This window comes from Ostrinia furnacalis, unplaced genomic scaffold (assembly GCF_004193835.3).
Source record: "Ostrinia furnacalis isolate ACB-3 unplaced genomic scaffold, ASM419383v2 OfSCF0732, whole genome shotgun sequence".
Classification (NCBI taxonomy): domain Eukaryota; kingdom Metazoa; phylum Arthropoda; class Insecta; order Lepidoptera; family Crambidae; genus Ostrinia; species Ostrinia furnacalis.
In genome coordinates, this window is record NW_021130971.1 from 42,013 (window position 1) to 69,507 (window position 27,495).

A 27,495-nucleotide genomic window follows, 5' to 3' on the forward strand; every position below is an offset into this window, starting at 1 on the left:
ATTGTTTTGTTTTAACAGTCAGAGGTCCCTTTGTAGATAGGGATTCCAGGGGAAGCTTTCTTACACCTTCGGTTGGAAAATAACTTTCCATTATAATATGAAAGCCTAGAGCTTTCTCGCTGTGATGAAAACAAATTATTTCATTATACTACCCACATTCTAAGGTCAATAAGTCAAAAGTATCTAATAATAACCATTTGTTAGTCTTGAACAAACTTGGATATAAATCGTCTAGAAATACGTTTCGAAAAGAAATGTTCTTGCGTAAATATTTATCGAACGCGTAGGCGACTCTGACGAAAGAATGAATGAACGAATGAACTAACAATCGAATGGATATGTCAGCAGTGAACGTATTTTGTGAACGATTGATGAATGGCGCAATCAGACCGTTGTTATAAATCTAGATTTATTTGTACCTAGATCTAACAATGGTAGGCAATTTTTCAACTGCCTCTCTAGTGAAAAATGTGAATTTTTCATAAGTGTACGTTAGATTAAAGTCTAAATTCACGAGTATTGTTGTGTGGCAGGCCAAAGCCGAATGACGTCCACTGCTGGACAAAGGCCTCCCCCAAGGATTTCCATAAAGACCGGTCCTGCGCCGCTCGCATACAGGCACCTCCCGAGACCTTCACCAGATCGTCGGACCACCTAGTAGGAGGCCTGCCCACGCTATTTGGTGCATCAATAACAGGTATAAACATTGACAGATATTGGTGAATTGCACACAATTGATTAACTCATTTTCTAAAGCTCGTTTGAATGGAAGCTATCGAATACTAGCTATTGTTTACATTCGGCCCAGTCCGACAGTCCAAATATCAAACAATACTATCAAATTCAGGCCGAAATCCAATGTGGGCTTTCAATTGATCTACAGACCTAGATTTAGTGACAATTGTACTGTTTAGGAATGAAATTTTGGATTAATTCTGAACAAAATCTATCCACAGCGACATCCCGTTTTTTGCAGGAACTGTTTCTTAGTAGTTTTTCCCGTTTAGTAGTATACGTGTTTTAATACAATACTACGAGTACTTCACACGATCATCCCGTTTGTAGTGTCCCGCAAAAAACCGTTCTGTTCGAATTTGGTATTGGAATTTCAAACACGCATGAGTGTTTACACGACAGTCCTGTTTTCCTCCATTACTGTATTCCTCAAATCTAGATTGCTATTGNCAAATTTCAGGTTTGATTTACATATTTTAATAAATTAATAACCAATATAATGCACTTGAAGGTGAAAGAGCAGTCGTTAGCCAAACAGTCATTCACTAGGGACGGCACATCAGAGACATTTAATATTTCACTTATTATATTGACAATAATTTACACTTTGTGTCATTAATTGATGTATTTACGACATTATCACAAGTAGGTATTTACAAGTAACTTAATTTTGCCAAAATACTTATCACAAGTTTTTTTTGCGAAACAAGTTTAAAATCTTACGTAAGTCCTGAAACACGCTGTATGTGTACAGTACATCGTGTTTCAGGAAATGTTACAATATTTGGAACTATCTGATGATTTTTTTAGTATATTCAATTCAACCAATCAAAGTGATCTGTCACTTTGATTAAACCACCATGATTTATTATGATTCCTAATTGGATAAATTGGGAATTATAATAATTATTCCCATAAATATGTTCCAGCTTCCTGTGTAATATATATTTTTAAGTAATTTTTGATTAAAAATATACCCCATCATAAAATATCTGCTGTCTGCAGTTTGACCTTTGTATTTGTTTTGTCTAATACGATTCAGACTTATATCTACAACTACAATCGCTTGGTTCTAATATCTAACTTTGTTGGGTTGAGTTTTTCGGCTGACAAGCGGGGTGAAGGGCTCCAAATAACAACACCGCGTTGATGCAAAAATGGGGCACTTTTATTTCAAAGTACGGGGCAGATTCAAAAATGAGGTGCGGGCGTCTCCCGTCCGTCGACCAATTCCCGCAAGGACGTTGGACACAGACGCGGGAGAACCGCTGGCAATTTGTAATTAGGCGTTCGGAAGTCCCAATCTGTGATTCCCCGAAAGAACGTCACAGTCGGATGCAACCTTGGCTTATTACTTACGCCTCACAAAAGTTACAATATTCAACAAAATCGTCGGAAGGTCTTTATGGGAAAAAAAATCTGGACACCGCGGTGTAGAAATCGACTCTCAATGTGCTAGTGTCATCTAGCGGCGAGCGGCGCAAACATTTCCTAGACTGAATACATCTTGCAATAAGCACGGTGATCCGCGGTGGCTTGGTAATGCAGGCGAACACCACGAGATGGCGCTAGTAGATATTGATTGATAAATGTGACGTTGTTACAACTTATCAATTAAGTACACTTGATAACATACAAACATTTTTTTATTTAAGTTTATCAAGAGAAAAAATATTTTCCTGAAACGTCTGTTGCTGCCACAACAGTAAGTTTAATAACTTAATTTTCCAAATAAGACGGTGGTGTACCATTTTAGTCTTTTGTTTTGGAATACAATAATCATCATCATCATCTCAGCCATAGGACGTCCACTGCTGAACATAGGCCTCATACGTTATAATAATATTTTTTTATTATACATACTATATTCTGAGGGAACTGTCGACAGTATATCAGAATCTATATTTTTATTGCTAAAAATGCTACAGTGTATAGCTGCTGCTACATCGATGTTCCCTGGCACAGGCTTGTTGCTTAAAAGGGGGCATCGATCATTACTAATTATATGTATAGAAACCTTTGTTAGTGAAAATAAAGATTATATTGTTATTATTCATTATAAACCGTCGCTATATATTCGTGTCAGTGTTCAAATATGGCTGTTTTGTAAAATAATTTTATTTTCAAATTCTTGCCGGGCGACTGCTCTTCCATCTGAGCTACTTAGACACTGGATGAACCCGTCGAAGTTTTCAATTGTAATACGCTGATAATTTATTTTATTTTATTGTTATGATGCGCTAACGTGGAGTCAACTTGAACGCATGAACGTAGGTCAGGGTCAAAGTCCCGAACTCATTGTTAAACGCGGAGTTCACTACCCAAACGCGACGTGGTTTTCATTTGTTTAAGCGGACTTTACAAGTTAAACATATATAGCAGTTGGTAGAGCAGGTAATAATGTAGTATTGTGGTATTAGTCAATGTACTACATTGTGTACTACGAGTACAGGTTCAGTGTTATTGTTATTGATCAAATTATATTCTACTGGTAAAGAATTTATTATGAAAACGTTTCTTAGTTCAAAATAAATATCAAGAGAACAAGAACTTAAAAACTAGTACTTAAAGTCCAAAATTAAAAAAGAGATGAAGAAACATACCCAACAGAATTGAGAACCTCCTCCTTTTTGAAGTCGGTTAAAAAGTTTCATGCTGTGACATAACTGATATAATAAAGTTTTTTTTTAGGTTTTAGCATACAAATTAAAAATGGCAAATGATTCAAAAGGAGTGAATGCAGATCTCATAAAAGAGAGGAAGAAGTGCAACTTCGATGTGCAGGAGCTTATACACTTCATCGATGGCGGCGAGCAAGGCACGAAGGACAGGAGAGAAGTAGGTATGTATATGCTTAAAATTACTGTTTATATTTAAAAAAATAAGTTTTTTTTATGGCAACCAATTCTAAGGAGAGCCGTAAAACACCATATTAAAAAAAGGTTTAACCACAAAAAAATAAACCACTTTATTTTTGCCAGTGTCAATATTCCTGTGTCTTAGGTTTTAATAATAGGATTTGAAAGAACACCACTAGATAAAATTCTATATTAAATATTGTGTAAGTCGATTGATACCTCTAAAATGTTCAGTCATACCTCTTTCTAAGGTTAATTTTTCAATGTCGAGTAAACTTAATTATTAATATTTTTGCTATTATGATCTGAAAGAACACCTACAAGAAATGTCAAATATTGTGCAAGTTGATGCTTCTACATGGTTAGACGGTTCACACTACCTGCTACCAATGTTTAGGAAACCGAAGGATGTTTCCAAACACCTCACCGGTTAGTTAGTCATGCTTATATCCGATATCTATGCAATAATAATTTAATAATTATAGTAAATATTATATAGCGTGACCAGGAACATAAAAACCCTCGCCATGTTGCGGAAAACTAATGGTACTAATTTCTTTTAATGGCAACAGTAACTGAAAACTTCATTGTCATGTCACCTTGCATGTCAGTCTATTGCTGTCAAAGTGTAAACCAACTTTATTTTAAACTAGCGGCCGCCCGCGACTTCGTGCGCGTGGATCTCGTTTTACCCCCCCTTCATCTATCTTACGCGGTTCAGATTTTTTCATACAAATGTTTTTTCCCGCTAACTCCCGTTCCCGTGGGAATTTTGCAATATCCTGTTGTAACTAAGCTTTAAGTTTACTAAGGTACCTGCATGCCAAATTTCAAGNACATAAGAATAAACTTGCTGTTCCATCATTTAGGTTGCATAAGATAGGTAATTCATCATTGGGGAACTGTACTACCATATTTAACAAAATACCAAACGACCTTGTCGAATTGCCAATAAACAAATTTAAGATACATATAAAAAATACCCTTATGTCCAAAGAGTACTACAAGGTTCGAGACTATAGTGATATTGATGACAAGGATGCGTGGTCAGTTCAGTCTGCATATATTTTTGATGTACTTAAATTTGGCTATTCTTACCGTTAGATAATTCCTGGCAATAAGTGGTGACTGAGTTTGTTCCGGCGTTTCTTCTCAGCACTTGCCATATGTTTGTCTCGAAGCGCTGGTAGGGCCCAAAAGATAAGGAGACATGTAAATTGCCCCATAAGGGCTACCTTTTCTTTTTTTTATATTTACTGAATAAATATTTTTGATTTTGATTTTGAGAGTTTTTTCCATGGACTCCACGTTTTTATTTTATTTATATCATTGGCAGGCTACTTGGTATCAGTGGCGGGGCAAGACCTAAATTTGATGTGGGCAAGACAGATTTCGCGAGGCCTTGTTCTGTGGCGACCTGAAGACGGATTTTATGAAATAATAAAAAAAACGGGTCAATGGTCTATTCATTGACAGTTTCTGATTTCTTGATTCAGTGATTATTTTTAAAGGAATTTTGCGCCAAAGAATAATGTTTGTCACTTAAAACCGTGTTGTTGCTTAATTTTGTGTCTGATTATGGCTGAATTTGTTTGGAAAAAAATTTTTTTATCTACATTGTTTAGCTATCAATAATTTATATTTAATAGTCAATGTTTCAAAATTTTTGATGAGCGAGGCCCCTTGTTCCGCGAGGCCGTAGGCGGTGGCCCACGTCGCCTACGCCTTACGCCGCCACTGCTTGGTATGTATCTGTTTGTGCTGTATCTAATACTTTCGTTTATAATTTCCTCTACACTGTGAGAACGTCCTCACCGTAACAGCTATGCTCGTTGACCGCGCCTTACAACGTAGCGTTCCAATTCGCGCGATAGTTGAGAATTCTATGCAAACTTGCGTTCCATTTTTCGCTGAGCATGTAACATTTTCTCAACTCGCTCTCTGATTATTTGAAAAGGGAGTCAGAAGCGTTTTGCAAGTCGAAAATTTTCTCCAACAAGTTTTTATTGAAAGTTGTTAAGGAGCAATACTTTGAAACAAACGCTGAAGATAAATATCCAGTCAAAGGTTTATGACGATCAGCAAAACGGAAGCGGTAATCTCAATAATGGATCTCGGAGTTAACGAAAACCGTTTCAAGTTAAAATATTTGCGTCGGCGTTTTATTTCGGCACCGTTTTAAATCTTTTCCTGTTAGGCCCTAAGCTGGGAGGGCGAAAAGGTAAAATAAGTGTTTCGTGCAGGGGAAAAAATGTATTCGGTTCGCAGCTCCATCTCATGGGAGGCAGAATGAATACGTGCCCGAAAACGGCGGGAGAACAAATGCAGAAGTTTCGGATTCACTGAATAATTAAACATCAGGGTTCAGGCGTTCTCCATCGTTTCACCTTACGTTTGCCGACCCACGGCTTACGCTTCCAATCAAAAGTTTACGCCTTTGTGTCAAAATATTCACTTACGTTTGCTGCCACTTAATTAAATCTGCGGGGATTCTTTGAATCGACAAATTCAATTTTAGAATGAATATTTATAACCTGTACCTACGTCGCTGAGTATTTCCAAATCCGGGCCCTAATTAATATGCAGGGACCGCAACCGTATAAGTTGGCGTGTAAAATAATACACTTTACGAGTACAATAAGGAATGGAAACGACCAAATGTGAGTCGTTCGTTCGAGAAAGTTCTTTACTGTGTACGGTAAAACAAAGTAATATCTTTACTTAGCTCAGAAGTGCCACATAAGAGATATCATCACAAGTGACGAGTATAATAAAATTATTCACATGTCTTCACGTATCTGCAGTGCAGATAGAACATTCTGATTCTTAAAGTTGGGCAATCTTCATACATTATGATAAAGTCGTACGTTGCATTTGGATGGACTACCGATGTGCCAATGCACGAGAAACTAAGCTCTTGTGCCAAGAACATAAAGTTTCAGTCGGAACGCTTATTCGCCGACTAAGTGTTAAATAAAGTTACATACATTCGCTAAAGCCACTTCACATAGTTTTCTTTAAACTTTTCGTGTTTTTTCGCAGCCGCAATGCTTTTAAAAGCGTTTCTTTACTTTTTGAGTTTGATAATTAGCTAAAACTGTGTCTATTAAATAAAAATGTTAAGCAATACCTCTGTAAAGTTACGATCAGATACTAATAATATTAAACAATTCAGTAGGTAATTTGTAATCGATGAAGCAAAAACAACGAGAGACTTCACCTTCCTTCGGCTAAATCTCTAGATCCTTTGAATATTGTCAACCGTACCTTACTCGAAGGATATACGTCCTACTTATTTTTTCAGCCCGCCTTATCATTTAGGATCGGCCCTCACTGGCGTGGAAGTGATTCGGGCATTGAGCGGGTTAGTAACAGCAAGTGGAGACCCAGCCTTACTGTTGGATTTAGGAAAGCAACGAACGCTTGGAATGATTTATTTGTCTTTGTCTTCTATAAAATATAAAAAAGAAATAACTTGACATAATAAAGGAGTCTGCTTTTATATTTTACACTAGCTTTCCGCCCGCGGCTTCGCCCGCGTGGAATTTTGTCTGTCACAGAAACACTTTAACGCGGCATCCCTGTTTCAAAAACCGGGATAAAAACTATCCTATGTCCTTTTCCGGGATTCAAACTGTATCTATGCCAAATTTCATCAAATTCGGTTCAGTGGTTTTGACGTGAAAGCGAGACAGACAGACAGAGTTACTTTCGCATTAATATATTAGTATAGATAGCGGCCGCCCGCGACTTCGTACGCGTGGATCCCGTTTTACCCCCTTCATCTATCTTACGCGGTTTAGATTTTTTCATACAAATGTTTTTTCCCGCTAACTCCCGTTCCCGTGGGAATTTTTCAATATCCTGTTGTAACTAAACTTTAAGTTTACTGCATGCCAAATTTCAAGCGTCTAACTTAAGCGGTTTAGATTTTTCATACAAAAGGATTTTCTCGCGAATTCCCGTTCCCGTGGGAATTTCGGGAATTCCTTGTTGTAACTAAGCTTTAAGTTTATTAAGGTACCTACATACCAAATTTCAAGCGTCTAACTTAAGCGGTTTAGATTTTTTATACAAAAGGATTTTCCCGCTAATTCCTGTTCCCGTGGGAATTCCTAAGTATATGGTTCAGGTTATACCTGCCCAGGAGTATGAAAAATAATTGTACCAAGTTTCGTTAAAATCCGTCGAGTAGTTTTTGTTTCTATAAGGAACATACAGACGGACAAACAGACAGACAGACAAAAATTTTACTGATTGCATTTTTGGCATCAGTATCGATCACTAATCACCCCCTGATAGTTATTTTGAAAATATATTTCATGTACAGAATTGACCTCTCTACAGATTTATTATAAGTATAGATTACGACGTAAGATAAAGAATAAAATTTACATTAACACTCACCTAAACTCAATACCAATTTCACATTAAGTATTAAATTTAGTTATCACAAAAAAATAAACACACACAGACCGACATATAACCTCCTCCTTTTTTTGAAGTCTGTTAAAAATATAATATGTAGGTAACATTAAGTTCGTTTGCAATTTGAAAACGAACAGACGTCCGAGCTGTTTTTGTTATATCCAGTTCCCAGTTAAGAGCGTTGTAGCAAANCACGACTGACTTGAACGGCTGAACCGACAAAAACATTAGAAAATTTACGAAAAAGTAAAAAAAATATATCCCGTACAAAATGTTCATGGATTGTGTTATTTTTATTAAATACCTTTACGCCTGAGTTAAATGACACCGACATCAATGTTCATCAATTCAAGTTTAAAATAATAGGCAGTAATGTCATGAAAAAAGAGCTTCTATTCTGTATCTACCTATGCCCGTGTAATTTTGATCGGTGTCAAATCGGAGTTTTCGTGCGGGGTGCGCGGGTGTTTCGCGCGGCGTGAAGGTCAAACGCCCAAGGTCATTGAGGACTCTAATCGCCTTAATGAAAGTGGAGGCAAGTCAAATGGTATACAAAAATAGTACGAGTATGTTATTATGTGTAAAGTTTTTTTTATTTGTTCCAACCTCTGGTGGTATCTGGCTGGTTATGATTTTTTTGAAAAATGATTTTTTTAATTAAAAAGGTAACCTAAGAAAAAAGTAAAGCAGTTTCCCGCCATTTTTAAGATTTTCATTATGCTAGTAATTTTTTAAATAAAGATAAGGATGTTAATAGTTATATTTTGTTACAAATCATAAAGTTTCAAGTACTATAACTTCATTACTCAATTGATATCGTCTTGGAGATTCAACTTAAAGTTATTTGTTACTTCGATAGTGAGTGTAGTGGAAGTTAATTAAATGAAAGAGTGGACTGTATACAATTAATTGTCTATTCGGTATAAATTAACAATGATATTGAGACCGTTTAGTGCAAAGTCGTTGAAGAGAGTGTGTCAGGATCGTCTTCTTAGATGTTCGCTCGCGAACCGAACATTGCTCGTTCGTTCGCCGAACGCTCGCCGCTCCCTCCGGTCACGCCGCCCGCGGGCAATGTCCGTGAGTAGACATATTGTTAATAGCTAAGTAAGTATTTAACGACAATCTTTTAATGACACGTTTAGTAAAAACTTAATAGGCAATAAAAACAAATTTGAATTTGAAAACTTTGATAAAATTAAATTCAAAAGTCAAAAGGAAGGTCAAATCAGCTACTCACGTGTGAATGAGACAGAGTCTCTCATGTATCTTGTTTCTCATTATTTTACCGTAAATGGTTTGCTAGATAGCGTCAACACATTCTGATAGCAGGGACTTAGACCGGATCCCTGCCAGCTCCGGCTCACGTTGTAGCTACGGACCTCCCGACTAAACATTCAGAAAGCTTCTTTATATAATGAACGAGAGCTAAAACTTCGACACCGCGATTCAGGAATGCATTGTCAAAATTTTATTTCTCTGTAACGATCGACCGTTTTGATACAAAACTTTCTGTAATAGAAGAGCATGCTCAAATCTAGCTGTGATATTTTTTTCATATCATTAGTTTCAATGATAGTAAGTTTTTGAGGTTTTTAAGTATTTTCCATGTCGTTTATGGAATACTAAAAGGTATGAAAGAGACGACTAGATTCCCTTCGTTACTGGGAGCAGTGCCCATGACAGTTAGGGCGACAGCAGACTTACGATTTTTTACGGTTTGCGACTCTACATTTGACTGTGGTGTCACAATGGCCAGTTTTCTTTTTCATGTTTTGTCAATACTTTGCACTTTATTGAGGCATTGCAAATTTTTACGACTGCATCAATGATGCATTACTTGGGGGTTTACTGTGCTCTATTGTGAATAGAAGTCGCACGTTTATGTTATGAGACAGCCACGGTTGGCGTTTGTTTGTATTTGCGTATATCTTCCTAAAAGCGACTTAATCGCTGTTCGCCTATGCTAAGAGTAGCAAGTCTGCTTACCCCAGTCACAGTTGCCTTGCGCCCTTGCGTTGCCAAAATTGATTTTTAGAGCAGGACTCTCCCTTTGTCTATAAGTTAGAATAAGACGCACAATAATAGGTGCCTCCCTCTATCAAAACTGAATTGGAATGAAAAACTTTTATAAAGTTTTTTCTATTCTGTGAAAAGTTTGTTTGTAAACCGCAAACACGTAATGACACGTAATTATTTAACTATCGCCCGTATTCACAAACATTATTATGAGGTCTCACAGTGCGCGTGGACGCACAGGGTGACATATGAACCAACCACAGAGCTCTATTTAGTGCTGTGCGTTCGAATACGGGCGTATGTCTTGCACAGTGCAAACTAATATCGCTCTACCATTTTTCAGAGGGATTGGCCCTTCAAGTGAAGGAGGTAAATGATGAGATTCCCGAAGAATACCTTAGCCACATGGGCAAATACCAGAATGCTGTGAGGAAGGCCACCGCTCTCATCGACGTGCTGAAGGACCATGCGCTGAAACATTCCTCGTTTGACGCTTATAGGTAAAAACATGGTAACAAACAAAAATTTAGCTTAGTGATGGAGAGAAGTCGATATTATATTTGGAATTCCTCTTAAAGGTATTCTCCTGATTAAATTCGTTGCAGTTACCAAAGCTGTACCTAAGATATTCCCTCTGATCATTCAACCTTCACTAGGTAGCTTTAATTTCTTAGAAACTTTAGATCCTTGGTACAGGTGTTGCAGTGACTGGAAACTTTTATTTTTTTATTTATTTTTTATTTTTTATCCACACTTGTGGGATTAGTCCCGTTTTAAACGAATAATTATGAGGTGGACGTCACAAATGACACAGATAAGACAGTCGCAGAAAGTAAACAGTTTTTTCAGGCCATAATGGGAATTCGAAGCGACAATAGCCCAGAACTGACCGAATCCAGTTCCGAGGAACGCGGGTTGGAACCCAGCGTGGTGGACCTACTCCTAGTACGAGCATTTATTTAGCACGAGCTAGCGGGATTTTTTAAAATGATGATTAGTTATGTCCATTTCTTCAATGAGTTACCTATTAACTGGTAGTCATTTGCAGACCCACCAACATGTACCGGGTGCAGTCACTGGTGCAGCAACAGATGCCACTTCTGCTTCACATGGGAATGTTCGTGCCCACCATCATCGGGCAGGCCTCGCCTGACCAGCAGGCCGAGTGGCTGCCCAAAGCACTCTCCATGCAGATTATTGGCACTTATGCACAGGTGAGGACTGCACAATGATAGATCTTGAGTTTGATGCGTAAAGTGTACCTCATAAAGGTCATGTTGTATCAATATTGAATATTTTTCGCGCGCACGTTCTCCATTTTAAAGCTGATACAGGCAGGAAGAAAAATTAAAAGTTAAATTCAGTAAAATAATGGAACTAAAATACCGACCACTCAACATGTGTCCTGTTCTAGGATAGAACCTAAGAAAATAACGCTGTACTATGGAAGCAAAAGTAGAAAAGAACGGCATCATAACGCCATATTATCTTTCACGCCATTCAAGTTTCATTTTCGCGACCAAAAGTTATCTTGATATTCTTGATATCCTTCTCCATCAGTTATAATAAATATTGTAATATTGTAGTATGGTGTTTCAATTAATGAGTAAACTATTACAGACAGAACTGGGCCACGGGACGTTCCTTAGAGGGCTAGAGACGACGGCCACGTATGACTCCAACACCGAGGAGTTCGTGCTGCACACGCCCTCACTCACCGCCTACAAATGGTGGCCTGGAGGATGTATGTACTTACAATAGTTCTATTTTCTTTCTGTAGCTGCAATATATGAGGCCATGGTTCTTTTTAAGGAACCCAAGACTTCTAACAAAACTCTAGGTATTGGTTCCCAAACTTATTTGAGACGCGCCCCCTTTCGACCATACAAAAGTTCCTCCAGTCAAGATTATTATTGGTCGTATCGAGCAGTCTGGAATGCGAATCTGAGCGGTCGTAGGTTTTTTATACTTAAGTACACAGATGGCCCGCGCTCCCCTTTAAAGTCTTTGCGCTTCCCTGGGAGGCGCGCCCCCACTTTGACAACCAATTTTATAGAGTACCTAGTACCATCTATACTTTCATTATGTAGCTGCAATATAATGACGTTACAACTCTTAAATATATAAGCCATAAGTTCTGACATAACTAAATGGCATCGCAGGGTAACTTTTTTCCCGAAGCACGGAATCTTTCTTTTTAGACAGGTTCTAACTTGCAACCAAACTGTGTATGAATACAGTAAAATTTTACTATCTTGGCCTATTTTTGAATCCGACTCTGAACTCTGAACCAAGCAAAGACCAATGTTTAATGTTATTATAATTTACAATAAGTTTACGACTTTGAAATATTTATGAAACATTTAAATAATAGATCCGTGTATTTGCTCAATAGCAGCATTAAAAACCCTATTTATTGATACATACGAGTACCTACCTAGTTATTTATTGAAGACTAGCTTTCCGACCGCGCCTTGGCCGCGTGGAAAATTTCGGTTTTTTGTATAATATTAATAACCTATGACACTCAGCAATAATGTGGCTTTCTATTGATGAAATAATTAGTAAAATTGGTTCAGTAGATCCCGGGATTACCCCTTACAATTTAACAAATTAATATACAAACACACAAACTTTACCTCTTTAGTAATTAGTATTAGATAGCTACCGCTATGCTTCAACGTAACCTTGAAATCTTGATGGTTGCCCATGGACTAGAGAACAATGTAAACAATAGATCAATCGTTAGTATTGCTTTTCCTTTTAACGTTTTTCCTTTAAACTGTTTCTCCCAATGTTTTCCCCATATCTAAGCAAACAAAATAAACATGCCCAACACGCATCAATTGTCAGACCTCGAAGAGAACTAACGTTACGAGTACCCTTTTGAGTGGAACCCAAGCAAATGGAAAGATCGTTCTAAATTGGCAAATTGAATCCGGGAACGTATGTACGAGTAAAGTGCATGGATCAACGCGATTGTCGCGCGTCTTATATTATACGTAATTTTTAATATACCTATGCGCTATGTGGAGATTTGCGTTAGCATTTGAAGTTTACAATCTGATAATGTTCTATTAAATGACGGAATCGATGTTTGCGAATTAAACAATTGTCCTTGGACATCCGATGCGACAGCCGATCTAGTGCCATAAGCTTGTGCTATGAGTATACCACACACATCTAAAGTAAATACTTACTGCATACCTAACTATTTTAATTTCATACAGTAATTTTGCTCAGAATTCAACGTCCATTATGACTACTTAAAAATTACATTTTTATTTCAATGTTTCTGGGAAACCTTAATACATACTAAACTAAACATTTATCTATGTAAGAACATAATACTTTTAGTTCTTTTTGGTCGTTTGCCTACCTATTTACCTACTTATTTACATGGCCCATGCTGGTAGCAATTTTAAATCCCCGCTGCGCTGCGAGCAAAATTCTATGCGATGCTAATACTCCTAGATACTGATTTCTGTTTATTTAAGTTTAAAAAAGAATCCTTTTTTCAAATTCCAGTGGGCCAAACCGCCAACCACTGCATCGTAGTGGCTCAGCTGTACACAAAAGGACAATGCCATGGAGTCCACCCCTTTATAGTGCAAATAAGGGACAGTGAGACCCACATGCCATTGCCGGGGATAAAAGTGGGGGAAATTGGCCCCAAGTTAGGGTACCAGACTGCAAACAATGGATTCTTGGCGTTCGATAACTTCAGGATACCCCGGGACAACATGCTGATGAAGAACGCTCAAGTACAGAAGGTAAGTTGAAATAGTTATTAACTACATTCTTTTGGTAGAGGTTTAGATTTAAAGATTCAAATATTATTTACATATGTAGAAAAAATAGGGATTAAATTAAGCAAACTCTAACTGATGTATCTGATGCTTATGAGTAGGCGCACACCGTTGATTTTTCGTCGGCCGATAGTTTAGTCGGGCTGTTGATCAGTATGGGCATGTATGGGAGTGCGCACACTACACCAATTCGATTTGGCCGATTCTTCATACAACTTGAAATCGGGCACAACTATCGGCCAACTAAAAATCAACGGTGTGCGCCTACTCTAATTTTGTGGATAGATGTGCAAAATATATAAAGTTGGTCGCAGTATTTGTTATGAAGCCGTTTTACCCACTTAGGGTGTAGAATTTCGTAAAATCCGTTCTTAGTGAGTACCTACCTACATTCTAAAAGGAACCCCCATGCAAAATTTGAGACTCCTATCACTCGTAGTTTCTGAGATATATAGATTTACCGTGCCTAGGTCAGTAGTTATTTAAGTAATTCAGTGCACCAGAGCAACGTATTTTTATGACAAATTACAATGTAGATTTATGTAAGGTGCATGGATCAAGAAATTCAAGAACAATATTTTCAATGAACTAGTTTTTTGTGCGTTTTTTAATTCAACATTCATGGACGTCTTTCGGCTGAAACGAACGAACGAACATAATACAGTTGTGTTGTGACACAGTAGTAGCACAGTAGTGGTGACGTATGTAACGTTACCTATCAATTTTTTATTACATTGTTACGTTTGACTTGCAGTTTTGCTGTAGCAATTTTATTTTTATATGCACACGTAGATACTATTATGAAAAATCGGAAAACCGTGTGGTTAAACGGGGCTATTCCCACCTCTCGTTTCCCACCGCTGCAACTCCTGTGTAGCCAGGATCTACAGCTTGACCGCCAATAAAAACCCAACCAGTGAAAGTTAAGTTTGTCCTGAAGGAAAGTTAAACTGTCATTGGACCCGCAACGAAATTAATCAGAAGCATAGCCACCTACTACGAGTAGTACAGCGACAGTGATGTGAAAACAATGTTCCGAATTTAGGGCTTCGTAAGCCCATGTTAGTTTTTAAATGAAAAGCATGAAATGTTGTTTTTCTGATACGGCTCTACAAAACCACTTACATTGTCCTAACCGAAACAAAAACCAAGGAAAATAATAGTGACTTGTAGTGTTACCTCTTTCCTTAGTTGCCTACGATAGACTTAAAGTCTAACTTAAAAATGAGACTTGATGCTTAAGTAAATGACGGCAATTTGTTTTAGATTTTACACTAAGATATGAGTGCGATCTGGCAATAAAGCAAGTCATGCTGTTAACCCTTGATCTGACAACACGTAGATCGTTCCTCTGCGACCTTTACACTATAGAGTTAGAATGAACTTGGCTTCTCACCTGCAATAAAATACTAAAATAAAAGCGAACATACTAACGAATATGTTAATTAATATCTTGTAATATTTACGTGAGATAAACACCACATGTTAAAAATGTATAAGGCTCATAAATGTAAGACCTCATCAATACAACGCGATATAACCACAACAAAACAGGCACTTACTTAATTAAGGTCAGAATTTTGTCTCTTGTAATTGAAAAGAATCCCAACTAATATTATAAATGCGAAAGTAACTCTGTCTGTCTGTCTGTCTGTCTGTCTGTCTGTCTGTCTGTCTGTCTGTCTGTCTGTCTGTCTGTCTGTCTGTCTGTCTGTCTGTTACGCTTTCCCGCTTAAACCTCGCAACCGATTTTGATGAAATTTGGCATAGAGATAGTTTGAGTCCCGGGAAAGAACATAGGATAGTTTTTATCCCGGTTTTTGAAACAGGGACGCGCGCGATAAAGTTTTTCTGTGACAGACAAAATTCCACGCGGGCGAAGCCGCGGGCGGAAAGCTAGTAAAAAATAAATATTTTTATTATGTAAATTGGCTTTTAAAGAGCACGCTTACACGTCCGATGTATTAATGTTAAAATAACTCTACCAATCCCTTAGGACTGTCACTGCTGAGAAAAAGATTTCAGGGCCATTTCCCTGAAAAAAGTGGTTTGTTTATGACCAGATATAAACGAATTGTAGACCTAATTCATGATTAAAATCTACGTTGAAGGATGTTAATAAATAGGTATAGTTATTATCTTAAGACACGATAAAAAATAATCATAAGCAAAACGCGATCGTTGGTGTTGTTGACAGTTTTGTAAGATGATGCATCATTACCTCATCTCACGAACGACTTGGAGGTAGTTAAGTTACCTATTTCTCAATGTTCGCGCATTAGGCTGAGGTTACACGTTGTATTGAGGTGTTTATTTATTAGTTAATTTATTTACTAGCTTTCCGCCCGCGTGGTATTTTGTCTGTCACAGAAAAACATTATCCCGCGCGTCCCTGTTTCAAAAACCGGGATAAAAACTATCCTATGTCCTTTCCCGGACTCAAACTATCTCAGTGGTTTAGGCGTGAAAGCAAGACAGACAGACAGAGTTACTTTCGCATATATTAGTTACTAGCTGACCCGGCGAACTTTGTTCCGCCTTAATGGCAATCAATAACGGGATAAAAAGTACCCTATGTCCTTCTCCTGGCTCTAAACTACCTCCCTGACAATTTTCAGCTAAATCGGTTCAGCCGTTCTTGAGTTATAAGTGGAGTAACTAACACGACTTTCTTTTATATTATAGATTTATTTATTTATTTTCAGGACAACCAACAAAGCATACACCTTTATCGAATCTATCTATCGCTTTAATTCATATCAAGGTTCTGGCGCGATTACAGCTACAAAATTAGACTCGAAAATGTGTGCTGAAACAGCGTGCGACCTTCGTTTACGCTTTTCTATTTGAAATCTATTATTTGTTGCGTTCCGACTATAGTAGTTATTTTTTAATTCGTAGCGAAGGTAAATATTTTGTGGTCATAATGATCATGTATAACGTGAATAATGAGTTTAGAAACGTGCACACAGCGTGTCCACGTGTGCGTTACGCTACCAGTGTGTGCACACCTTTATTATGTTGTAACAGTTTGTTTTCGAATTAACATCGCAACTAAACTCAACTGGCTGTTATATCAACAAGGAATAATATGCACTACACTTGGCTATAATTAGACACCATCTAATTAAATGCTGTTAGAAGTGGTTAGAGCTGCTGTATATTACGCCATTAGTGGTCTCTACAATTTGCGACCGAAACTTTTCATATGTACATACATTGTGGTTCAGGCGCTAAAATTCGAACACTCTGTAAGAGTGTGGAAATTTTCGTGCGCAATTTGTGGTAGTCATTAGTGGTAATATACATACGGTCTCTACGGTCGAAAGGTGTATAGCTACATACTTACATCGGTATACGCCGAACATGCCACAAGTATTACTCTTGTGGCGTTACGTCCGATTTCGCATATCTTAAACGCACTCATCGGGTATCCTTGTTTGAATACTTTCATCATTCAGGAAGCTAGAGTTCCACACGATTAGACACCTAGACTAAATACAATTTCTGATTTCTCCACAACGCTCTTGGTACGCCCATGCGATTTTAGCAAATTCTATGCTTGCTGCGCTTGCGTTTGATTCCAATTAGGTGTGTCGTCGTCGTCGTTTCAGCCAAATGACGTCCACTGCTGGACAAAGGCCTCCCCCAAGGTTTTCCACAATGAACGGTCCTGCGCTGCCCGCATCCAGGCTCTTTCCGCGACCTTTACCAGATCATTGGTCCACCTAGTAGGAGGCCTGCCCACGCTACGTCTTCCAGCCCGTGGTCGCCACTCGAGAACTTTCCTGCCCCAACGGCCATCGTCTCTACGAGTTATTAGGTGTGTGTTGAATTTAAATGGCAACATTATATTAACGGTCCTTTCCTCTACAGGATGGCACGTACATCAAGGCCAAGAGCGAGAAGCTGACGTACGGCACGATGATGCTGATCCGCGTCATGATCGTCACGGACATGGCGTACGAGCTGTCCCGCGCCGCCACCATCGCCGTCCGCTACTCCGCCGTGCGCCACCAGTCGCAGCCCAAGCCTGAGTAAGTGTCTACAGGACGGTACTACATCAAGGCCAAGAGAAGCTGACGTACGGCACGATGATGCTGATCCGCGGGATGATCGTCACGGACATGGCGTACGAGCTGTCCCGCGCCGCCACCATCGCCGTCCGCTACTCCGCCGTGCGCCACCAGTCGCAGCCCAAGCCTGAGTAAGTGTCTACAGGACGGTACTACATCAAGGCCAAGAGAAGCTGACGTACGGCACGATGATGCTGATCCGCGGGATGATCGTCACGGACATGGCGTACGAGCTGTCCCGCGCCGCCACCATCGCCGTCCGCTACTCCGCCGTGCGCCACCAGTCGCAGCCCAAGCCTGAGTAAGTGTCTACAGGACGGTACTACATCAAGGCCAAGAGAAGCTGACGTACGGCACGATGATGCTGATCCGCGGGATGATCGTCACGGACATGGCGTACGAGCTGTCCCGCGCCGCCACCATCGCCGTCCGCTACTCCGCCGTGCGCCACCAGTCGCAGCCCAAGCCTGAGTAAGTGTCTACAGGACGGTACTACATCAAGGCCAAGAGAAGCTGACGTACGGCACGATGATGCTGATCCGCGGGATGATCGTCACGGACATGGCGTACGAGCTGTCCCGCGCCGCCACCATCGCCGTCCGCTACTCCGCCGTGCGCCACCAGTCGCAGCCCAAGCCTGAGTAAGTGTCTACAGGACGGTACTACATCAAGGCCAAGAGAAGCTGACGTACGGCACGATGATGCTGATCCGCGGGATGATCGTCACGGACATGGCGTACGAGCTGTCCCGCGCCGCCACCATCGCCGTCCGCTACTCCGCCGTGCGCCACCAGTCGCAGCCCAAGCCTGAGTAAGTGTCTACAGGACGGTACTACATCAAGGCCAAGAGAAGCTGACGTACGGCACGATGATGCTGATCCGCGGGATGATCGTCACGGACATGGCGTACGAGCTGTCCCGCGCCGCCACCATCGCCGTCCGCTACTCCGCCGTGCGCCACCAGTCGCAGCCCAAGCCTGAGTAAGTGTCTACAGGACGGTACTACATCAAGGCCAAGAGAAGCTGACGTACGGCACGATGATGCTGATCCGCGGGATGATCGTCACGGACATGGCGTACGAGCTGTCCCGCGCCGCCACCATCGCCGTCCGCTACTCCGCCGTGCGCCACCAGTCGCAGCCCAAGCCTGAGTAAGTCGATCGTCAGTCCACCTAGTGGGAAGCCTGCCCACACTACGTTTTCCTACTCGAGAACTTTTCGTCCCCAACAGCCAACAGCCATCAGATGTACGAGCTATGTGCTCTGCCCACTGCCGCTTGAGTTTTCTTTGATTGAGATTCTGCGGGCTAGTCACTTTGGTTTTCCTGCGAATCTCTTAATTTTTTATCCGATCACTTAGGTTCACAGTCCATGCAGTTAATTAATGACGCGAAATAATTTAACGCCTTCGAAATGATGTGCTGAACATTAGCTACTACCTACCTTCCAAAAAGAAACGATTAACAAACTTGCAAAAGACTGGTCTAGTCTATACTCAAAAACATTTCCACGTTTATTCCAGTCAGCCCGAGCCCCAAATCCTGGACTATGTGACGCAGCAGCACAAGCTGTTCATCGCCATCGCGACCAGCCACGCGTACAGGCTCACCGGCAACTGGCTCTGGTCCACCTACTCGCAGGTCACGCACGACCTGGACAAGGGGAAGCTGGACCACTTGCCTGAGGTATGAATGACCCATTTCATTAAAAAAATCTTTCTTGGTCTTAAATATCTAAAAAGCTACAAGCTCATCTGAAGTTTCTCTGCACTACCTTTTTTCTGATCATCTACCACCTGAACCAGGGAAAGTAGACCAATAGCTTGAGGTTGAAATCGAACACAATATTGATGAAGATTATTAAATCACAAAATATTTAACTTACTTTTGATTACGCAATAAAATATCCAGTTGGCAGGCACGATTAATATTAGCCAAAAATATGTAACTTTTGCTTTATGCATCTTAACACCATAACAATAATCTCATCAGAGGTTACTTCCCTCCTTTTTCCAGCTCCACGCGTTATCCTGCTGCCTCAAAGCAGTCTGCAGCTACGATTCCACGCTAATAGTTGAGCGCTGTCGACTGGCGTGCGGCGGCCACGGGTACATGACGTCGTCCAACTTTCCCGTCATTTACGGCGTCACGGCCGCCGCCATCACTCTGGAAGGGGAATACAGCGTGCTACTATTGCAGACGGCGAGGTTAGTCGGCTTAGGTGTTATTTTGCTTGATATCTACACAGTATAGGGGTTAGCAAAAACATCTGCAGCTACGACTCAACGCTGATAGTTGAGCGCTGTCGGCTGGCGTGCGGCGGCCACGGGTACATGACGTCGTCCAACTTCCCCGTCATCTACGGCGTCACAGCCGCTGCCATCACGCTAGAAGGGGAATACAGCGTGCTACTTTTGCAGACGGCGAGGTTAGTCGGCTTAGGTGTTATTTTGCTTGATATCTACACAGTATAGGGGTTAGCAAAAACATCTGCAGCTACGACTCAACGCTGATAGTTGAGCGCTGTCGGCTGGCGTGCGGCGGCCACGGGTACATGACGTCGTCCAACTTCCCCGTCATCTACGGCGTCACGGCCGCCGCCATCACACTGGAAGGGGAATACAGCGTGCTACTTTTGCAGACGGCGAGGTTAGTCGGCTTAGGTGTTATTTTGCTTGATATCTACACAGTATAGGGGTTAGCAAAAACATCTGCAGCTACGACTCAACGCTGATAGTTGAGCGCTGTCGGCTGGCGTGCGGCGGCCACGGGTACATGACGTCGTCCAACTTCCCCGTCATCTACGGCGTCACGGCCGCCGCCATCACACTGGAAGGGGAATACAGCGTGCTACTTTTGCAGACGGCGAGGTTAGTCGGCTTAGGTGTTATTTTGCTTGATATCTACACAGTATAGGGGTTAGCAAAAACATCTGCAGCTACGACTCTACGCTGATAGTTGAGCGCTGCCGACTGGCGTGCGGCGGCCACGGGTACATGACGTCGTCCAACTTCCCCGTCATCTACGGCGTCACGGCCGCCGCCATCACACTGGAAGGGGAATACAGCGTGCTACTTTTGCAGACAGCCAGGTCAGTTGGCTTAGGTCTTATCTTGCTTGATATCTACACAGTATAGATGTCAGTAAAGCGGTCTGCAGCTACGACTCTTACCGGCTGGCGAGCGGCGGCCACGGGTATAGATGACCCACGCTGAACTGTCCCACCAAACTCAATGACAGGGGGGCGTTACCATCGTTCAACTATATGGTTTCCAACGTGGCAAAAATCAGAACCAGAGATCCGGTATTGACGGTGGCGCCCCACTGTCAATGTCATGCATAGGACAGTTCAGTATTTTGGAACTATACATGACGTCGTCCAACTTCTCCGACATCTACGGCGTCACTGGCTGCAGGTAGATACTGGCTTAAATCTTTTCTTAAATACAGTATAGATGTATCCTCAACTAGTGAGTGCCAAGTTAATGTACAGACAAGGACAAACTTTCCTGATGACCAGCTGATTACTTTACCTATGGCAGTAAAACCAAATTCGCGTAAATATTTGTATTCCATTTTTTGGTACCAGTGTATTCATTATTTAAATTGGCACCATGTTATTGAATGTGGTTGGTTCTATCTCTGATGATGTAACATGATAGTGCTTATCTGTCATCGACTGCAGTAGGGGACAAGGGTTATCTGTTATCTAGACTTTATCCAAACTCGCTTTATTTTGTAACTTACAACAAAACATCAAAATTGAGAAATGAGTATCCACCCAGTATGTGATATGCTAGTTTTAAAATTTACCTTATCTCCAGGTACCTCGTAAAGGCTTGGGAGCAAGCGAGAGAGGGAAAAGTGATGACTCCCACAGTATCGTACATGGTACACTTCATCAAGAACCGGCTCAAGTGGGCCAACACACCCGAAGGCATCATCGCCAGCTTCCAGGCTGTAGCTGCAGGGTAAATACTTCATATTGCTGAATATAGGTTCTTAATGGGGATGTTGCCTTGGTCAAAAAGCAAGAGTTTTAATTAGTCCGTCAGTTAACTTATCAAAAAATACTCTACACGTATTTTTCACTTTTTCAAACTAATGAAAATTTAAAGAGATAAAGCGCCCCAAAGTTCATAAGAAGAGGCCCGTGACGTCAACGCTTGCTTAAAAATGCCGCACGTTGTGACGTCGTGCGCAACTTCAACGCACCATAACTATGTAATTATTTGTTAGATTGACAAATAAAAATATACGTGTCCAATATTTTTTGATATTAAACATTACGGACTAAAAAAATTTTTTTAGGCAACCCGACGATCTGGTAAAGGTCGCGGGAAGAGCCTGGATGCGGGCAGCGCAGAACCGTTCATTATGGAAAACCTGGGGGAGGCCTTTGTCCAGCAGTGGACGTCATTTGGCTGAAACGAAACGAATACTGTTGATTATATCATCATCATCGTCAGGTCATCTGGTCTCTACAGATGCCCAACCCTTTCTAACTCACTAGAGGCAGATCAAATGGATGATCTCCTAAAGGGTGGTCAGGCAGTTGACATTCAAAGCTAAAATTTAGATTCCTTGTATCATTGATGCGCTGCTTTTCTCAGCACTGGCCCATTTATTGTCCCGAAGTAGTGGTAGGGTTAATAACTGGGACGTGTAAAAGTGCTTTTTATAGGCCTATTTGCAGAAATTAATGAGTTTTATAAGTTTTTCGACCTTAATTTACTTTGCAGTAAAACAAAGGCAGCGTACGACGCACTTCAGAAGTACAAGAAAGCCGGCAATGACTATGAAGATTCGTGGAACTTGGCATCAGTCCAGCTCGCCAATGCTAGTGAGGTAATCAACTTATACAAATAATTAAATGCAGACACCGAGATAAGAGCAATTTGGTATAAGAGAGCCTGGACAATGGTTGTATATTTTCTTAAGACATTATTACAGAGCATGATGATGCTAAAAGAACAGATTCCATCAGTACCAATTTGTAAGACGAAAAGAAGAATTTTGTAAGTGTACCTACAAGGAATTGACACTATCGAGGTCTATTATTGAAACCTGTATGCTTTCGCCATATTGATGTGTGAAAATGATTTGTTCTAGGCCCACTGCCGCGCCATAATCTGCGAGGTGTTATGGAAAGAGATGCAGAGGCTGACCCCGACGCTGTCTCCAGCTCTGGCTAAAGTCCTGCTGCAGCTGGCGGAGTTATACCTGGTCTATTGGGCACTGGAGAAGAGTGGGGATTTGCTGGAGGTAAGCTGTACAATGTCAGCGACTTTAGTTCGTTTACGGATCTCCTCATTTCTGATTCGATCTCGTAAAGAAACACCGAGTATAGCCCTCTCCATAGTACCTACGCTGTGCAACTTTGAGCTTCTGTATAAGGCCTATAGTGAGAGGCCACGTTTCCGAGCCATAAGTCATCACAGGTAACACACATTGGTTGTAGACTTTCGTCTTCAGGCACTGGGGTATTTTGGGTATTTTGGTAAGGTAGCCCGACGGATCAGCAAGCTGAAGTGGCAGTGGGCAGGGCACATAGTACGCAGAACTGACGGCCGATGGGGCAGCAAGGTTCTGGAATGGAGGCCACGTACCGGAAAACGCAGCGTGGGACGTCCACCCACAAGGTGGACCGACGACCTGATAAAGGTAGCGGGAAGGCGCTGGATGCAGGCCGCTACCAACCGTGCGATGTGGAAGTCATTGGGGGAGGCCTATGTTCAGCAGTGGACGTCCTGTGGCTGAAATGATGATGATGATGAAGCTGTACAAACCACCCACAAGGTGGACTGACGACATCATAAAGGTAGCAGGAAGGCGCTGGTCACTGGCCGCTACCAATCGATCAACATGGAAAACATTGGGAGAGGACTTTGTTATGCAGTGGACGTCCTATGACTGAAATGATGATGATGAATTCCATGATGAATGATGAGTTGTACAAATAGCGATCTTAGGAGCTTGATAATAAGACTTATTGTCATCGCTGTCTCCAGCTTTGGCTAAAGTTATGGTGCAGCTGGCGGAGTTATACCTAATCTATTGGGCGCTAGAGAAGAGTGGGAATTTGTTGGAGGTGAGTTGTACAAATTATGTACAAAATAGTTTTTGAGTTATGAGAAAGTGGCTCCAAGTGGTTCGTGTAGGCAGGCCTGTTCATCTCCGCGAGTTTACATCGAAAACAAAACACGCAAGATTGCCCCCTACAAGAGTACTATTCGACAAGGCCTCACATACGAGCGAACATTGACTCACGCACGCGTATTCTTGTGTATGATGGAAAAAAATAAAGAAAATTGTGTACTAAATACTGTGCAGTATTTAACTGCCTAAATAATAATAAAAACACAGAATGTACTTTTTAAGTTGCCTCAAGACACTGAGAGGTAAATAAGTAGTTAATATTATTCATGATAATTCATGCTAAATCCTAAATTATGTATTTCCTCCGCCATTTTCTGCAGATTGGCACCTCACGTCACATCATTTTACCGAAGTCAGCCCTATAGCTTCGGCGCAGTACCGATCACTGACGTTTGTCAACAAAACTTCTGACAAACTTGCTTGACTCTTGAGACAAGCTAAATTACACCATATTGTTAATGACATTGAGCATACATTTTTTTAAATACCTTCGCGAAGTAAAACTTCTGTACGTAGTACTTATTATTATTCTGTGGTGTAGGTAATATTTTTTACACACGGTGCGTCTCTAAGCTGAAACTAGACTTAGCACGCCCCAGCGTGTCTAGACAGCAACCCTAGGAGCTTGATAGGAGCTGTCGTTGCAAAAATAAGTAGAACAAATATGCCCGCTAATATATTGCATGAATGTGAGAGTTGCAATCACACATAGAGGTATCTTGACTAGAGTCATGCAGCTGACAGAGTCATACCAGTAATACCACGTAATACTTAGACGCTGGAGAACAGCGGGGTTTGTTCGAAGTGTGATTTTTTTCGAAACACAGTTTTCATCTCACCAAACACACCCAAGTGCGTTTGCAGTGAGCAGTGCCGTAACTAGCCTTTTATGCGCCCGGTGCGAGCTTTCAAAACTGCGCCCTTGAAAATGCTTGGTCTGGTCATTTCTGCGCCCCTCCAGGGTCTGCGCCCTGTGCCTGGGCACCGCTGGCACCGCCCTAGTTACGGCACTGGCAGTGAGAGTTCAGTTTGAAATCAGAAATTAAAACTCTACACATCAAGTGCATTATTGTTATTTCAAAACTCTTTAGTTTGTACAGCTGCGAGTTTGCTCTTTATTGCATGGCAGTGAGAGCACTTATTTGTTATCATCACTGTTTTTTATTTGATGCCATTATTAAGTTTTATACCACACACGCTAAAATTCCATAGAGTATTAAACTGATACGATCTTAGAGCAGATAAGACTACTGAATAAAAGGTATCGTTATCTTCTTGATGATTTTATTGTCCTTTGAACCTATTGAACGCGGACTTTGGGTTGATTGAACCTACCTATTTATATAAAACTAGCTGACCCGGCGAACTTTGCACCACATTTGTTCATCAGAATTAATGAAGAATTTTAATGGTGTAAGGCAGGGTTGCACCATCTTACTTTAACTTTAACAAACGTCAAAAATCTGTCAAACTCCATACAAAAACACCGGTTATCGTCAAAGTTACGGCCAAAGTTAGGTGGTGCAACTCAGCCTTAGACTTTTCTAATCTGTCCAATAAATAAACAATCAAATCTTTCCTAATTATAATACATAAGTGAAGTAAGAAGGGATTTATGTAGTTTTCTCGAGAAAGATTCTTATTTTTAACTTTTTTCCTACGTTTAATTTTTAGGCCACATAAACTTTTCCAAATGATATCTTACTATAAGCCTTTACATGAATCCTACAGAAAAATGCCATTGTAAATGTTTGGTTGTTTCAGTATTCGAGTATATCGAGCAAAGACCTGACACTGCTGCGGCAGCGGTACGAGGAGTTGCTGGCCGCCATCAGGCCGAACGCCGTCGGCCTGGTCGACGGGTTCGACATTAGGGATCAGGTGAGGACTTGGAACGTAGCGTGGGCAGGCCTCTCACTAGGTGGACCGACGATCTGGTGAAGGTCGCGGGAGGTGCCTGGATGCGAGCGGCGCAGAATCGGTCCAGCAGTGGACGTCTTTCGGCTGAAACGAACGAAGGACTTGGAAGCAATATTTTATTTAGAAATATGTATAGGTAACTGAAACGTTATGATGATAAGATTTTACATGATGAACATTATATTTACATAGTTATAGCATGTATGAATAAAGTATGAATAAGATGTTTAGCAGTGGCTGGATAAAAATACTGTAGGAGATCGTGCTTTCAAATCATCGATTAATGTCTCTTTGTAACCCTGGGATATTGGATTAAATGAGTTTAAATTGCATAGATCCACAATCATGAGAGGATTTCTATACTTTTATAGATGCTTACCTATTTTGTTTCAATTCAAAGATTCTGAACTCGACCCTGGGAGCATACGACGGTCGCGTGTACGAGCGGCTGATGGACGAAGCCCTGAAGAGCCCCCTTAACCAGAAACCAGTCGACGAGTCCTTCCACAAGTACCTCAAGCCCTTCATGCAGAAGTCCAAACTGTGATACTACTGTTAATCTATTAAAGCATTTCACATGACATGCATAAGACAAGTAACCAACGTGAGTTAGTTTATGGGTAGTTCAATAGGTACTTAATAGCGAGCTGTAACTGTAACCAAAAAATAAATAATATACGGTTTGCAGCGCTTTGACGATGATTCAGTCAGTCAATAATATTAATTAATCATTTGCAACCCTAGAATCCTATCAATGTATCTGGTGGTTACATTTACAGCTTGCTGATAAGGCAACGGCCTAAAAAGATGAAGTTTATAGAATCGAAAAGTGTTTATTTTTGTAAAATATTTATGGGTATTTTTAATCTTAGGCAATTTTATTTAAACATTTGGGGAGGTTTTATGTGTTTAGTGGCCAAAGAAAAGATTGTGTAAGAGAAATGTTGTACATAATATGTAATTTATTAATAAAATAGTATTTTTGTATTTTATTCGGTTCTTCTTTAACAGATTCCCATTTCAAGTACCTTAATGGCAATCAAGATATTGTTGGTATTAACGTTAAATGTAGACAGAAACAATCTATATATATAAAAGAAAGTCGTGTTAGTTACTTCGCTTATAACTCAAGAACGACTGAACCGATTTAGCTGAAAATTGTCAGGGAGGTAGTTTAGAGCCAGGAGAAGGACATAGGATACTTTTTATCCCGTTCGAAATAAAAAAAAAAGTCTGCTTATTTTTTTTTTTTTTTTTTTTTTNATAATTTTAGCATTCTGTTAATTGGTGACCGAATACCTGCATTGGTTCGGCAAGGCTTGATTGCAAACAATTTATGCGTTCGCGAAGATCTCATTAGCGATCTTGTGGGTACACTATATCTTAATTTATTAGTAATTTCTGTGCAATCATATCTATTGTGTATAATATCATGTAGCAACATAGTTTCAAGTTGTATACGTCTGGATCGAAAGTCAGTTAATTTATATTT

At 40.6% G+C, this 27,495-nt stretch overlaps 1 protein-coding gene across 2 annotated transcripts; it reads left to right on the forward strand.

The window, feature by feature from the left end:
• The first annotated feature begins 3,105 nt into the window (after positions 1 to 3,105).
• On the forward strand, positions 3,106 to 26,990 carry LOC114349927 (probable peroxisomal acyl-coenzyme A oxidase 1). 2 transcript variants are annotated; one of them, XM_028300525.1, is made up of 14 exons: positions 3,106 to 3,129; positions 3,427 to 3,577; positions 10,384 to 10,540; positions 11,089 to 11,254; positions 11,661 to 11,784; positions 13,569 to 13,813; positions 17,726 to 17,886; positions 19,448 to 19,610; positions 19,941 to 20,131; positions 21,749 to 21,895; positions 22,667 to 22,772; positions 23,037 to 23,189; positions 25,848 to 25,964; positions 26,404 to 26,990. In XM_028300525.1, exons 2-14 carry the CDS (start codon positions 3,448 to 3,450, stop codon positions 26,548 to 26,550), a joined length of 2,007 nt encoding a protein of 668 aa, XP_028156326.1. In that variant the 5' UTR covers positions 3,106 to 3,129; positions 3,427 to 3,447; the 3' UTR covers positions 26,551 to 26,990. The 2 variants fall into 2 exon arrangements, with proteins under 2 accessions (XP_028156326.1, XP_028156325.1); XM_028300524.1 differs by lacking the exon at positions 3,106 to 3,129 and adding an exon at positions 3,154 to 3,226.
• The last annotated feature ends 505 nt before the right edge of the window (positions 26,991 to 27,495 follow it).